The sequence below is a fragment of the Pteropus medius genome, unplaced genomic scaffold (assembly GCF_902729225.1).
Source record: "Pteropus medius unplaced genomic scaffold, Ma_sr-lr_union100, whole genome shotgun sequence".
Lineage (NCBI taxonomy): Eukaryota > Metazoa > Chordata > Mammalia > Chiroptera > Pteropodidae > Pteropus > Pteropus medius.
This window is the reverse complement of record NW_024347788.1, coordinates 13,817,625-13,833,511: the sequence shown is the minus strand read 5'-3', so window position 1 is coordinate 13,833,511 and position 15,887 is coordinate 13,817,625. Positions and strand designations below refer to the sequence as shown.

The following is a 15,887-nucleotide window of genomic DNA, read 5'->3' as shown; positions in this document are numbered from 1 at the left end:
TTGGGCTCCACTGGTTGCTAGCTGGTCGCCGCATTGTTTTCCGTCATGCTCTGGGGGCATAAATGGTTCTAGTCAAATTTCGTCTCCTTCGAGGGGGTCGGTCCTGAGGCCCCCTTCAGATGTCGGATCCGACTCTCAGTGGGCTCCTCTGAGCTTCTCGCTCTCCAGGTCTCCTTGACAAGGCAGTCAGCTCGGGGTTCACACTCGTCATCTCGTGATGCTGACGGTGCGTGGACTGCAGGGTCGGTGGCGTGCTCGTCCGCAGCTGCCCTGAGGGGGGCGCTCATCTCGCACGCCTTTGCCAGCCTGTGTTATTTCCTACCTTTTCAATGATAGCCATTTCGACAGGTGTGAGGTGACATCTCGTTGTGGCTTTGATTTGCCTGATGATTAGTGACGTTGAATATCTTCTCATGTGCCTGCTGGCTATCTGTATGTCTTTTTTAGGAAAATGTCTGTTCAGGTCCTTTGCCTATTTTTTAGTCAGATTATTTGTCAGGGAAAAGGAAACCCTGGTACACTGTTGGTGGGAATGTAAATCGGTACAGCCAGTAAGGAGGTTCCTCAAAAAATTAAAAATAGAACCACCATATGATTCAGTGGCCCCACTTCTGGGCACACGACCAAAGGAAATGACATCAGGGTCCTGAGAGAGGTGCGTGGGTGTCCACGTTCACTGCGTTAGTCATACTAGCTGAGGGGGGGCGGAACAGCCTAGGTGTCCATTGTCCTGTGACAGGCTAATGGACAAAGAGCGTGAGATGCACGTGTCCAAAAGAAAGAAACCCTGCTATTTGTGACAACATAGATGAACCTGGCCGACAGTTTTCTAAGTGAATGACAAATATCTATAGTATCACAAATTTCTAAGAGAATGACAAATATCTATAGTATCACTTACGCGTGGAAACTAGAAAAGCTTTTGTCTTTGAAACAGTGTGAGTGGCGGTTGCCAGGGCCGTTGGGGATGGGGAGATGTTGGTCAAAGGCACCAACTTTCTGTTGTGCAGTGAGTAAGTTCTGGGGACGTGATGCGCAGCACGGTGACGACAGCTAGAAACACCGTGTCGTGTGACTGAAATTCGCTGAGAGTGGATCCCCAGCGTTGTCAACACATACATGTGAGTTAACTCCGACTTGTCATCATTTCCCAATGTGTCAAGTCAGCATGTCACAGTATAGATACATTATGACTGTACTTGTCAAATATTCCTCAGGAAGCCGAGGGTAGCTATCTCCAGGGGCTTCCAGGCCCCTCAGCGACCACGGCTGGCCGGGCTGTACGGTCAGGGGCGTGATTCCCACGCTGTGTGCAGTGTTTACACGGACACACGCTGTCTGCAAACCGTGTACCCCAGGTTCTGGTGGGCATTTGGGAAGCTTCTGTCTGGGCCTGACCAGTGTATTCCTGAGCTCGAAGGGCGGGTTGCGGGGATCGAGCCACTTTCCAGCCGCTGGGCAGACTAAACCAAGGGTCACATTCGAGGCAGCAGCTGTGCTGTTATTGCACAACAATCGGGTACTTTGAGAGCAGAGCAAGAGGCGCAACGTCTTGAAATTTCTGAGAGCGTGGAGGCCCTCGCGAGAAACAAAGCCCAGAGGCGGAAGTCAGGCTCTGAGCTGAGGAAACCTAGAAGCAAAGCTTCAGCTCCTGGAGAAGCAGGCCTAGAGCAAACTACGAGGCCTGAGGCTCAAAGAGCCAGAGGAGGCTGGAAAACAGGGGCTGGGGAGGCCGGGAGCAGGCCTGAGGGAACAGGAACACGGAGGCGAGGGAGCTGAGGGGTGGAGTACGCAGGCTGAGGGAGCCTGAGACTGGGGGAATGTGGGGAGCACAGGGAATGGGCGCCTGAGGATGGGCCTGAGGAGCGGGCCCGGGGAGCATAGGGGGCGGAGTGCGGGGAGCACGGGGAGCGGGGAGCACGGGGGCGGAGTGCGGGGAGCACAGGGGGCGGAGCACGGGGATGGAGCACGGGGAGCACCGCGGAGCGCAGTGCCCGGTGGTGCCATGGGACAAGCCCGGGTGGGCCCCCAGCAGCGTTCACCTGCCCCCTGGGCGCTCTGTGCCTGGGGTCTCGTTTGTCTTGGAAAGCGCCATCCTCCCCCAAGAGCAGCCCCGCTGGCGTTGGCAGACGCTTTCCCTGACACGGCCCGTCCTCGGGTGCTGTGGGAGTCTCCCTCCGTCTGTGCCATCTTCGATGCTGTTCCTGGGGAGCCAGGCCTTTGAGAACCTGCTACTTAGTTCCTTCTGCCACCACCTCCCCAATCTCTCGTTTCTCTGCTTGGCGAAGCTCCAACCGTGTGCTGGTTCCAGGATGGATCTTTCCCCTGGACGCCCCTGAGGTGATGGCTGCGTGGGTGAAGCAGCTGACCGGGTGGGTGGGTGAAGCAGCTCTGAGCCCCGTGGCTGCCAGACCGTCTTCTCTCTGACTGTGCACAGGCCTCCATGTGTCCCCCTGGCGAACCCTGTGTCTTGGCCGTGCTTGTCGGCTGCTCCCAGCAGTCAGCACACTGTCTGATTCACACAGGAATCAGCCTCCTCGGGAACTCCAAACTTGGACAATGAGGAGTCGGCCGTCCTTCGAGCTGCGTGGCCTTGGCCAGCGTGGGTCTCGTGGCCCCAGTGGGCTGCAGGGCATTTACCAGGGAATTGGGTTTTTCGTGTTTCTCAGATCATCCTATTTTGGAAGCAGAATGGCAATTGGAACCATTTAATACATCGGTAGAAACAAATTAGAAAGAGCACACCGTTTCTGCCCTCCTCTCCTGTTTTATTGGTGACATAGTATCTGCCACTTCGATTTCCTGGAATGAACTGTGCAGTGCAGCAGGGGAGCCTCAGTTCCCCCTCACCTGGCTGAGCTGGCTCATTCAGAAATGTCCTGGCCCCTCCACGTGCACATCACGGTGGTAGCCGCACTGCGCCATGTTTACAGGGACAGGCGAGCACCGCTGTTTCCTGCCCATTCTGGGCACCGAGTTCATGATGTCAGTGGTCAGTTTATCCACACCTTTCTCTGTCATACCTGAAATGGGTCCTTCACGGAGAAGGTAACAGACACTCAAAAGTATTTTGACCAAGAAACACCTACCTCCGTACGTTATATGTGTGTGTGCGCATGTACGCACATGTACGCACGTGCACGTGTTTCTGTTGCGTAGTCAACCTAAGTATCACTCAGAGGCAGCCAGAGAGACCGAGTGGTTTGCTTATTCAGTTAGCTCGTTACCAGAGATTTGTGCACGCCCCTCCTAGGTGAGTGTTCTGTGCCCCGCCCCTCCATCAATGAGTGTTGCTCTGGGTCCGGCTCTGCGTCCATGGCCGGGGTCACTTCCAGTTGCTCCCACTGGGCTCTGTTTGGCTGTCAGCGACCCCACATCAGTCTGCACAGGACGCATGACCCGGGTCAGTGCGGCGTTGTTGCTGTGTCATGGGCTGATTTTGTGAGCTGTGTGTTCTGTGACCACAAGGCGGATTCGGTTCTCTTTTCTGTAGGAAGAAAGGCTCCCTGCCGGGTGTCTGAGCAGGACCCCGTCACCGCCCTGGCGCCCCCGTCCCCCACAGTGACTGCGCTCGCCTCAGGAGTGTGGGGCTGTCACTTCGCACTCGCACGGACTCCGGTTGGCTGAGTCACACTGGGTGCTGGGTGGGCGATAAAAAGATGCATCGCCCTGTGTGCTGGAGCTCGGCCGGGGATGGCAGTGAATGTCGCCTGGTTTCCACCCCTTGGCTGCACAGAAATTGGAACGATGGTCCTTGGACACTCCACTTCTGATAGAGACATCTAAAGAACCCTGTCTGAGTGTAACACTAACAAGACGCAGCACACGCGTCCCACAGCGGGCAGGTGTCATCCTGCAGGACGTTCAAGGGTCTAGTGTGCACACATCACAGTCAGTTGCCACGCTGAGTGTGCGACGTCTTTGACCAGGAAACTCTCTCCCTTGGGAATGTAATTTGGGAAACACAGTTCCGGCTAAAGGGGAAATTAGAAACAGGCTGTGGACCCCTTCCCGAGCCCCGGCTTGCTTCCCTGGCGTGCATGGCCCCTGCCCACCCCGCCGCCGCTGCTGGCACCTTCCTCGTCCCCCCACAGACCGCCGGGTCTTGGAGCTGGCCACGGTCGCCTCCCTGCTGACCTCCCGCTCTGCTCTCGGAGCCGGGGCTGTCGCTCTGAGGTGTAAGTTTGTGCCTCCCGCAGCTTTCCTCCGAGGCTCTGTCCCCACGGGGTGGAGCGCGGATGCTCACCACAGCTCCTGCGTCTCCACGCGAGGGCGTCGCCGGCTGTGCCCATCCCAGGCCCACACACAGCCTGGCCGCCCAAGTGTTTCCTGTTTCCTGTTTCCTTGCTCGCCCGAGACGCGAGAGCAGGTGCCCTTTCTGCCTCGCATGCCCCTCTCAGCTGTTCTTCCTGAAAACTGTCACTTGTGCTGTGCTGAGGTGACCTCTGGTGGCATCCTCCCCCGCCCCCCACCAGGCCCGGCATGCCTTCACGCAGGCATGTCCTTCCCCCCGCTGCTCATGTGGTCGGGCCTTACAGGTCTGCAAGCCTGGCCCCCTGCGCATGCTCTGGGGACAGGCTCGGGGTGCCGCTCACCCCTGCATTGTCCAGCAGCTGCTGTTCTGGCGCTCGGTGAAGGGACTGAGCGGCTGCTCCTACGACGTCGTGGTACTCGCCACGAGGGACCTGGTCCAGAAGAGACCCCTCGTTCGCAAGGGGCTGCGTTCCAGTTAGGGACACAGTTTCAGGCACTGTGGGAGGCAACAGCTTTGGAAAGCTGTCGGTGACCAAGACTTGGGTGGCCTGAGTCCAGGAGGCGCTCGTTTCAGACAAGCTCGGAAAGCGCGGTTTCCGGGGGCCGAGCGGGAGGCGGTCCCGGGTGGGGGCGGACGGGGCGTCTGCAGGGCCGGGCTGTGCAGAAGGTCCACGTGCAGCTGGCAGCTGGGCGCAGGCAGGACAGAGCGCCCAGGGACCATCCTCGGCCCAGCTGTTCTCCCGGGTGGTCGGGTGGCAGGCGATGCTGGCGGCCAGAGGCTGGAGTACACGGTTCCTGTTCCCCACCCCAGACCCCTGCAGCTGAGGGCCGTGCAATGAAGCCTCATCTGTGTGGGTCCTCGGGGGCTCACGGGACTCTGTCACCACGCAGGTGTGGCACCCCCTGGGACTGGGGGACTGCGGGGGCTGACCTGCCCCCCCAGCTGGTGTGGGAGGCTGGGAGTGTCCCGTGTGAAGGGCACACAGGGTGCTCTACTGGAAAGGCCATGCCGCAGGGATTCCCTATGTGTCCTGGTGGGGACAGTCTCTACTGCTACAGGGGGTCCTGGACATGTCCCAGTGGGGACAGTCCCCACCGCTGTGGCCAGCCTGGGGTCAGGGGACCAGAACTGCCAGAAAGTGTCATGGCGAGGTGGGCATGGCTGGGTAGGGAGGGGAGGGGATACCCGAGCCTCTCCGCTGACCGTGTGTGCAGAGGACCGTGTGGCAGTGAGGTGTGCCACGGTGTCCGAGTGTGTACGTGTGTCTGGGGAAGGAGCTGCCAGAGGCCGCCGCACACCCGCGAGCATGGCCACCCTCGAAAGCCCGGACCCCATGTGTCGCTGGGGAAGGGCAGAAGCGGGCGCCCCGGCGCTGTGGGCGGGGCAGGAGGAGGGCGCGGCCGCCGCGGACGGTGGTGTGGGGGCTCCTCCGGAACCAGGACAGCGACAGGCGGCCAGCAGCCCACTGCCAGGCGGGACACGGCCGGGACGTGCGCCGTGTTCTCCGCGTGTGCTCGTGAGATGCTGGGGGCTGGGCGCACACGCTGTATATCACACTGTACACACACGCGGCATATATGCACACCACACATACGACATACACAGACACCACACACGCCACACACACAACACACACAACATACACTATACACACACACTGTACACACACTGTTTACACACATCCCACACACGTGACATATACACACACCCCACACACACTACATATACACACACTGTACACCCCACACACCACACACAGCACATACACGCTGTTATGTATTTGGTTCTGTTTCCTGCAGAACCCCGACTGACACACCTCCACTCACTGCAGGGGCACCCCTGAGGAGTCGCTTGTGCCTGGGGCCGTGCCAAGCTGACCGGTTAAATGACCGCGTGCTTGTGACTGCTCTCGGCCACATGAGGTCAGTGCTCAATCTTCTTACATTGCAGATAAATTTGATTGGATTTAATTAAATAAACAGAACCAAACACGCCCTTGTCTGCGGAGCAGAAGTCGGTGAAGTGTTCGGTGAAGAGGACGCTGGCCGGGCCAGCCCGGGTCCTGGGCACAGGCGTCATGCCTCGGGCCCGGACGCCACAGGGGGCCGTCCTCCTAGCAGTTCAGCCCTCGAGGGGACGCTGCAGCTCCGCGTCTCCCGGCCTGGGCACTGTCAGCGCTATGGGCTTGGTGGTCGGAGCGGCAGGCAGAGGTGATGCGTGTCATTGCACTTTGCATCTCCCGGTGACTTACGATGAGGAGCGACCTTCGTAGACTCGGTTGCCATCTGTATGTCTTTTCCTGTTGAAGTCTTTGGCCCGTTTTGAATAAAACTAGTCACCTTTGTTTTCTCTTTGTTGAGTCGTAAGAGCTCTTCGTGTGTTTTGGATACGTCGTTCACGGTGTCTCCTGTAAGAATGTCCCCAGCCCGGGGCTCGGCCTCTCCTGCTCTTGGCAGTGTCTTCCGCAGAGCACAGCTTTGTAATTTCATCCAAGTCCAGGTTATCAATTATTTCTTTCATGGATCGTGTCTTTGGCATCGTACCTACGAAGTCATTGCCAAAACCAAGGTCATCCGGGTTTTCTATGTCATCTTCAAGGAGTTTTGTAGTATTTTAGATTTTGCACTTGGTCTGTGACCGGTTTAGAGTTCATTTTTGTGAGGAGTGTGAGACCCGAGTGTAGGACTTATTTTTTGCACGCGGATGCCCAGTTGTCTCAGCGCCACTGGTTGAATAGACAGGCTTCGCTCCTTGCCAGGGATCGGTGCCTGTGTTTACCTGGGTCTTTCTGGGCTCTCCGTTCTGTTCCATTGATCTATGTGATGATTCTTTCCCCGATGCGACACTGTCTTGATTACTACAGCTTGAATATTTTTGTAGCCCTTCATAAGCATTTTATCATAAAGTGACTCTGGATCGGGTTGGATTTACTTAGATGTTGTTCTAGCTCTTAACCCAGCATTTGCTTTTCTTTGGGTTTACAGGACGTATGTTTTGAGCAAAGAGGTAAAGACTACGCGTTTACAGATGTGTGCAAATCATAATGAGAAAGCTATAAAGATGCCCAGTAGAAGTGCTTTAATTCCAAATAGGTGTCTTGGTCATTTAAAATGTTCGTCAGCACATTTCAGTGCGGCTTCCTCATAGCTGTAAAGATCATTGTGCAGATGTGTCATACATTATTTTATGAGTTAATTTTAATTTCATTTAATTTAAACATGTGCATACCCTAAAAAGTGAAGCTTTAAAAAGCTTATGATAAAGAGCCAAGTCAGCGTTTCACACCCCTCCCCCATCCTGCTGCCCAAAGGCCCCAAGGCTCTTGGCCCTGTCCTCCGCCTGCCCACTGTGGTGGGTGGTGGGACCCTCTCTCCTGCAGCACCTCTCCTCTCCCCACCCGGTGTGCTCAACATCACATCCTGATTTTGGGATAAGTCAAGAGTTAGTACTTATGTCACATTAAATTTGTAGGGTTATGTCTCTTTTATGCAATGTTTTATTAACTGTTAATTGCTCTTTAAAAAACAAGCCAGGATCATTCCCTAATGCCTTCAGCACATTTCTTTCCTTCCGTGCACCCAACATCAGTCCTTTTGCTCTGGGGACATGTCCCTCCTGGCTCTCCCCACCCCTCCCCCGTCGGCCCAGGGCCCAGGTGCCCCTTGGGGATCCAGTGGAGGCTCCTCTGCACTTCCCGGAGATGTCCTGAGGGGCACACTGCTCCGTGCTTGTCTCACGGTGCCTCCTTTCGCTGGCGGCTTATGTTTGGGGCCTTTATTTTCTCATAGTTTCCAAAGCACTGTTTCTGAATTTTCTGGCTTCCAGTCACTTGTCCGTTGGCTGTATTTGGGACCCTCTTTTGACTCTGAATTTTCACACTGATGTGAGGCTGGTCCTTTTGTATTGATTGTGCTGGGTGCTCAGTGGGCCTATCAACTCAGAAATTCATGTCATTCAGACGTGCGGGCTTGTGTTCGCTCAGCACTGTGTTCCCTTCTGATTATGGGTTTTTTGTTCTGAACTTCTTTCGCTCAGATAGTGTATTCCAGGAATGGCCAAATCATTTTATGTCCCCCTCGACTCTGACTTTTTTTTGTCTGCTTTCTGGGATAGTTTCTTGAATTCATTTTGAATTTTTTTTTTTGGTTTTCCTGGTTTTAATTTCCAAAAGCTCCTTCTTTTTCTGTGAATTTTCTTTTGATAAGCACAGAATCCTCTTCTTGGGTTGTGGATACATTATCATTATTTCAAAATGTTATCGCTTCCGGCTCTTTCTGTTTTTCCTCAGTCCCCGTTTCTGCCCTGTTGCCCTTCACCCGCGGCAGCCGCACCCCGGCGGCCCCATCGCTCCGCGAGCCTGGTGCTGCCAGCGCGTTTCCCCGGCGTTTCGCCGGCGTCGGGCCCGCGGCTGTCCCAGCGCTCAGGGGTGGGGGTGGGTGGTGCCACCACTCCGGCTTTGCAGACGAGAAACCAAGGTTCGCGCGCAGGTCGGGAGGACATTTACTGCACCCCACTGCCCGTCTTGCTGTCTCTGGTCCTGGGAGTCTCAGATGGGCAGGTGACCTTGGGGAGGGAGGGAATCTGAGGGGGGAGGGGAGGAAGGAAACTTTCATCCACCGGGAGCGCACGGTGAGACAACTTGGGGTGCAGACTGCACCTCACATGGTGCGGAGCCGCCGCGGGTCCAGAAGCTGGGAGTCAGGGGCAGTCAAGGATGTCACCTCTAGCAGGGGCCGCTGTTAAGAGAGAGAGGGGCCAGCAGACGGGCTTCAGCCGGGAGGACGTGGCGATAACAGACTGAGGCAGTGACATGCCCCACCTCCCACTGAAAGCCATCATGCCCAGACTTTCGCTGGCACCGCGTCTGTGCCTGTCCCGGGCTCTGGCCTCTACCTGCCCAATAGCAGTCATCTTTGGGGCTCCGACCACCTGGCATTTAACAGGCACCCACTCATGAAATTCCTGTGGAATTCACGAATGGGGACACAGAGCGCAGCAGTGGTGGAAGGGACAGCTCAAAGGCCAAGGCCGAGAGCTCAGAGAAGAAACCCCGCGACCTGGCGGCGTACCGCAGAGCGTGGCGGAGCGGAGCCCAGACGTTGCTGGGTTCGGTAACGCGTGTTTAGGTCGGTGTCACACAGTCCCGGCTTCCTGGTGAGAGCGAGCACGAGCGGCACGTGGGGCGGGAGACAAGGAGCGGGGGACGGCCGCCCCAGGAAGGGACAAGTGTACACGCCATGGGAGCTCCAGCACTGAGTTACACGCGAGGCGCCCGAAGCACTGTGAATTCCTTCGTGGCCTCTTGTGTGTTCTTTCCTTTCGTTCCTATCAGGACATTTTTGTCCTTTGAGTTTTGGAGAGTTGCATGTTGATTGGGGCCAAAGATTATTAAAAGAAAAAGATGTCATGGAGCTAGTTACCGCCCTTGGTGGCGGCTAGGTTTGGCTGTGAAACAAGCCAAGTGCAAATGACCTACAAACCGGTTCAGAAATGGTTCGGCAGAATGATCGAATGACCCCAGAGCGCTCCAACGCAGCTCCTCTGAAGGAGGGACGAACACTAGTGACTTGTAATAAACGGCAGGGTTAAGGATGACACCCAGGTCTCCCGCCTCTGGTTCCCGAGTTTTACCCTATCTTGTGGGTTGACCCCAAAATAGGTTGGCGTCCTCATCCCGGTTCTTCAGTGTGACTCTATTTGGCAATAGTGTCTTTGCAGATCTAACTACGTTAGGATGAGGTCACTGGGGTGGCTCTAATCCAGGATGACTAGTGATTTACGAAGTCAGGGAAATGTGGACCCAGGCACGTATAGTTTTCTTCATCTGAAAATGGTTCAAGTATTTGATACCTGCACAACCCAAACTGGTGGCCGCTGCGCGTCTGAAAAGCAGCCACTGCAACGGAGGGCCTGAACTTTAATTTTTCCTTGATTTTTATTTCGGTTTCTATAACCCCACGCGGCCGGCGGCCTCACCTCAAGTCCCCTCGACCTGGCAGTCGGACAGGTAAACCCCGCCCAGGCCGGCCCCACCAGAGGAGTTGGGATTTACGTGAAACCTTGAAATCAGCATTTTAGGAATCGATGGTCAGTTGGAAGAATCCGGACAGATGACAGAGCACGTAAATAGGGACAGTTTGTGAAAGTGCACAATGGTGCTGTTGTGGTCACGTGTGTGCGCTCGGGGTCACGCGGGAGCGCTCGACGTCACGCGGGCACGCTCGAGGGCTCGCATGCGCGCTCGGGGCTACGTGGGTGCGCTCGGAGGTCACGCAAGCGCGGTCGAGGTCACGCTTGGAATCACGCGGGAGCGCACGAGGTCACGTGTGCGCACTCGGGGTCACGCGTGCGTGTTCCGGGCTATGTGGGCGCGCTCGAGGTCCCACGGACGATCCTTGAGGGAAGACTGGGGCCCGGTTGGGGCGTTCTGCTCGCCCAGCGCCAGTGGCACACGGCGCCATGTCTGCCAGTCACTGTTTAGCGCGTCGCGGAGAGGCGGGCGGAGTGGACGGATTTCTGAAGGTGCTGTGGGCGGGGAGGGCCACTTCGTTCTCCTTCGCGTCTTCCTGGAAACCCCCAGAGAGCAGGACGTGAGCCGGCTGGAGTCTTGCCTTCCTGCCCCCCGGCCGGGCCATGGTGTGGCGTCCCTCGCATTTCCGAGGCCGCGCCTGTGTCAGACGGAACACAGGTGTCACCTGCGGCCACTGCTGGTGTCAACAGGTACGAGTGTCATTTCTGAACGCAGGTGGTCGGCCCCGAGGATGCCGGCCCGGATGGTCTTGGATTCTGCCGGGTCCCTGCTTTCCTGCGTGGGCCCCGTGGGCGCCCCTTGGTGCGTCCAGCACAGACGCGGGCCCACGGGCAGGACTGCGGATGGAGCCGCGGCCGCTTGGCTGGTGGCGCGGAGGCGTCCGGAAGCTGGAATGGGGGGACTCCGGGAGGCACTGTGCCTCGGAGCTCGCGGAGGAAGCTGCGCCGGGAGCGGTCCGGTGTCAGAGGCGCACCTGCCCATGCGCAGGTGCATCGGGCCAGCTGTTTCGCGTCTGGCAGCGGCGGCACTGGCACGTGGCCTTCAGCCGCAGGACTGGGGGGACTGTTGTGGTCACTTGTGTTTTCACCCTCCCAGTAGATCACACGATGTGCATGCAGCATTTCCCCAGCTTGCAAGATTGGTGGTTTCTTTTGGGGGAGATTTTTTGCCTGGTGTTGACCTCTAAGGCTCTTTGGAAAGTGCTGGAAAGGGCATGTTGGCTGTGGATGAGGAACGCAGAGTCGCAAGGAACCCGGGATTGTGACTGCGTGAGCGAGTGTGCATATGTGCCCGTGTGAGTGCGTATGTGCACGTGTGTGTGACACTATACTACTGGACGCCGAGTGCCAGGCGCAGCTGAGGGAGAGAAGTGACTCAGTGGTGCCTGGTTTCGGACTGGCTGGCTGACGGGAGAACAGTGATGCCCTGTGCACAGGCACAGTCGGGAGATGGCGCTGTCCTTGTCATCACCGATATTAGTGCTCAGTCAGTCCCTGATTGTTGGCAGGGTTGTTCTGTGTCCCAACAAACAGGCAACTCCCAGAGGGTGGGAAATATGCTTTTGAAAGTGATTTTCAAACTTTGCACAGTACTGAGTGGGCACTGGTTTCACTGGGGCTTTATTTCCTGTAGTCTGTTCAGTGTGGGAAACTGGGGCTACCCTCTTGGTCACGAGTGACCACACTTGGGTGAGGATTATTCTTTCTTAACAAAGAGAGGGAGCGGGGGCGTGGGGGAGAATGGGTCACCCCTGGAGGAGAGCCCTACAGTTGTCAGTACTTGTCGCATTCCCAGCTGCACGGGACTTTGGCCAAGGGCGGGTGCCCTGCACACGTCCTTCCCCCGCCCCACTGGGGAAGCTGCTTGGGGAGAAGTGGCACGTGTTCTTGGCCAAGGACTTTGGGACAGTGGCAGCTTCGTCTGTGGGGTATTTGAGATGGAAGTTCAGCTTTTACTCTAATTGAGTTCAGGGAAGCAGAATCATAAATCTTCCCCTCTCGGTCTATGCTGCACAGCTGCCTGACATCGCTGACTTTTCTTGGGAAAGCCATTTCCTGTTATGTCCGCCTTCCCTTCACTCATCAAATAAGTTACCTCCTTCACCTGTTACTCCCGCACCGTGAGTGTAAACATAGCCTTTTCTCTCCTATTTTCCTCTGTGACTCATCCGTGGTAAAAGCATCTCTGCTTGGATCTGGGAGATGGACCCAGGGTGCTGCTCCAGCGCGCCCCCATTTCCAGGCCCTAATTGCATCTCGTATTTTAAAAGCCATCACAAAAATCGGTGGGCCCATTTGCCTTATCGTGAGAGCCCCTGGAGTGTGGCTTTCACGACACTCTGGGGACCATTAGGGCCGGTGGCGGGACAGGCTGCATCCGCACTGCAGGGCAGCACAGGTGATTAGCACACTTACCCGATTAACCTTTCTGATGAAAAATGAAGGTCATCAGAATTTTTCAGTGCTGCTTAATTTGTTAGACAGTTCTGGGCATGATTTTGTGCAGCGCGGGGTGACCTTATTAGGAAACACTCACACATTTAATAATGCGATGCCTTTCTCTACCTGAGCGTAACCACATGTGTTTTCTTTGTTTTGAAACAGGTCCTGCCTGGCATTCTGCAGAAGCATTGCTGCATCTTACCAGACAGGAATACAGGTAAATACACTCTGTTTTTCTGATTTGAGGTTATAGGTTTTACATCAGTGGAAAAATGGAGAAATATGATTGCATGATTTAGGTATCTCAGGTGTTCAGTTGTTATTTAATACAGGATTATATATTGAATCAGATAAGCCAACAGTAGATTACTCAATTCTACAGTGAGTTATAATCTGAGTTTAGAGATCTGATTTTATTTGATAAAGGAAATAGATTTAGATGATTGTTTTCTGGGATTTTTAAAGGAAACGGGTTGTTTTATAAGGTTGAATATATTAGTTTCAAAGTTGTTTTTTGGTTGATTATAGTTCTATATTAAGGAAAAGCCTGGAGTGTGTTTGAAGTCTGTTTGCAATCAGGCTTCACTTGCACTCAGGGTGGGACCTGGCCTGATTTTATATCTTAACACCCGCAGGGCCTCAGTGAATAAAGCAGAGGACAGACGTCTCATAGCAGGAGACAGTGTGATGTGTGAGTTCTCGTAGGTCATACGTATATGGCTGGAGATTGTAGTGAGGTGGTTCGTGCTACTTTTAAGGAAACACGATGGAGGGGGGAAAAAGTAAAAACCTTTGAAATTTTGTAGTTTCAAAGTTAAGAAAAGCAAAAAGAATCAGCTTGGAGTGTGTTATCCTGTGGATCGACATCTTTGTTACTCTCCCATGCAGGGCGTCTAATTTAAGGTATTTTCATCAAAGAAAGAGCAAGTTCTGAGGAGGAGGGAGAGAAGGCTGCCTTCTTTCTGTGGCAGGTTCTGTTAGAGATTTTTCACTCCTAGACTCGGTTGTCTGTGTGTACCCAGGACACCGTTGTTGGGTATGAAACAGGTTACTGACGTTTCTTAGGTGTTTTCTAGCTATGGCGAAACGAATCGTAATGGGATCCAGTCTGTCGGGTCTACTCTGCTTCCATCGTCAGTAGCATCTTTGCCAGTGATGAGCGGGGTCCAGGGCACAGCTGTTGGTGGTCGGCCAGGCGCCGTCCTGCGTACTGCACTACCCCACGTCAGGCGCTGAGTACCTGGGGAGAAGTACGATCTTCATTATTTACTTATAAATATGGATAGATTACATTACTGACTGTTATTTCTCAAAAAAGTTTATAGAACTGTCTCTGTTTTTTTTACCTATTTGTAAAAGTAAAAACCTTTGAAATTTTGTAGTTTCAAAGTTAAGAAAAGCAAAAAGAATCAGCTTGGAGTGTGTTATTTCTTAGTTGTGATTTTTAGTGTATTTAATACTTTTGGGGGCGTTTGTTTAGAATATGGTTAGATGTTTTTGAGCGTCTTTTCATTTTCTAAAAGTTTTGATTCATAATGAAAATGTATGAACAACTCACATGTGAACAAACAAAGGATTTTTGCAAACCATGTCCATTAACATTGGCAAGTATGACACAGTTTAGGGAGGGGTGGGGTTTCCAGGTTAGTTTATATCATTCAGGTGGGTCAGTCATTTCTCTGATTCTGAGAAGCCCCAAATATGACGATATAATTACTGTTCTGTGGGGATCTAAGTGGATTTTAGATATTGAAATTAGTTTTTCTATATTTTTAGATGGTTTGTTTTCATAAGAAGTTTCAAGTTAATGTGGGAAATATTGCCAAACTGAGATATTTTATTTGCTTTTCATAAGAATCCACGCAACCTTGAGACCTAGAATGCTGTCCTTGAAACTTGCTTGTTGACATCTGCTAGGCGATTTCCTTAGAAGTGTTTTGTGTTCGGGTTTCGCAGTGAAGTCAGTTCTAGAGGGCCGAAGGCCGTGACATTAGGTGTGGAGAGCGGAGGGATTGTGTCAAAGGTGAATAAAGAAGAGTCGGTCGAAGTTATAACTGTTAAAAGTGTAAATTCATTCAAAATTGAATTCTAGTCTACTCGTATAATTTAATATGTCCGAAGCTGCTTAATTATTTAGGAAATGTCGGTTGTAAATTTCTGCAGACTCAGGGTGGTTGTTGCTTTTGAATTTTAGTGGCATGTGGGGTCCTTATGAACTTCAATGTAATTTGTTTTCACATTAGTGGTTTTGTATAAGACTTTTTAAATTTTTGGTTAAGAAGATCAGCTCAGCCTTGGGACGGGTACGAAGCGTCAGTGTTGGAGGATGAAAACGATCTGGAGGTGGTGCGGACGGCTGCTCAGCAGTGTGACCACGGGAACGCCCCTGAGCTGTGCACCAAGGCTCGTTCAGACAGCACATTTCGTGTTATGTGTATTTTGCCACAATGTTAAACAGGATCGACTTTGGGATGAAGCGTGGCTTTCGTTTTGTAATGTGACCCACGGCACTAGGGGCTGAACTTTCTTACGCTTTCATGTGTCCCAGGATGCGTGTGGTGTTTGTCTAACCAGAGGACGCAGCGCATCTGTCCCTGCCGGAACGAGAGTGCAGGTGATGCACGTGTCTCTCCAGCCACGAGGCGCCAGGCCCTGGAGAGGGTGCGAGCCACTCCACTCTTGGGTGACCTGGCTCCCTTGTCTGGATTTTCAGTGGCGTTGCTTAAGAATTGCCTTGTCGTCTCGGGAGGTCACGCTGAGGCAGGAGGGAGCTTAATGGACTCGCATTTACTCAGTCAGCGCTCGGGCCAGGCGCTGACCCTCACGCCCCAAGCCTTTATGTCCTGTCAGGGTGCAGCCCGTTTGGCTGTGAGGGACAATTAGAAGTTTCAGGAATGAACCGATTCTGCAGCAAGTCCCTAGGGCTTACCCTGCAAAGTCTAACGATAACTGAGTAACAGAACCACAAACATTAAGCGAGTGGCCGTATTTGATGATTTGAAATATGTTACATCTCTACCTGACAGTGAAAGCGAGATGATTATGAAATAATTTGTATGTAAAATATGGGGTGGAAAGATTTTAAGTATTTTCCACATATCTTGTAGGACTGATTTTTGCACATTTGCAAATATGAAGGTGGCAGTCACTGAAGTCAGAG

General features: G+C 53.6%; 1 protein-coding gene across 1 annotated transcript in view; it reads left to right on the top strand.

Moving 5' to 3' along the window:
* Positions 1-15,887, top strand: part of DLGAP2 (DLG associated protein 2) — a 317,447-nt gene that overhangs the window by 80,286 nt on the left and 221,274 nt on the right. The window contains exon 5 of the mRNA XM_039877344.1: positions 12,890-12,944. Coding sequence (XP_039733278.1) covers positions 12,890-12,944 — 55 coding nt within the window. The remainder of the gene's footprint in view (positions 1-12,889; positions 12,945-15,887) is intronic.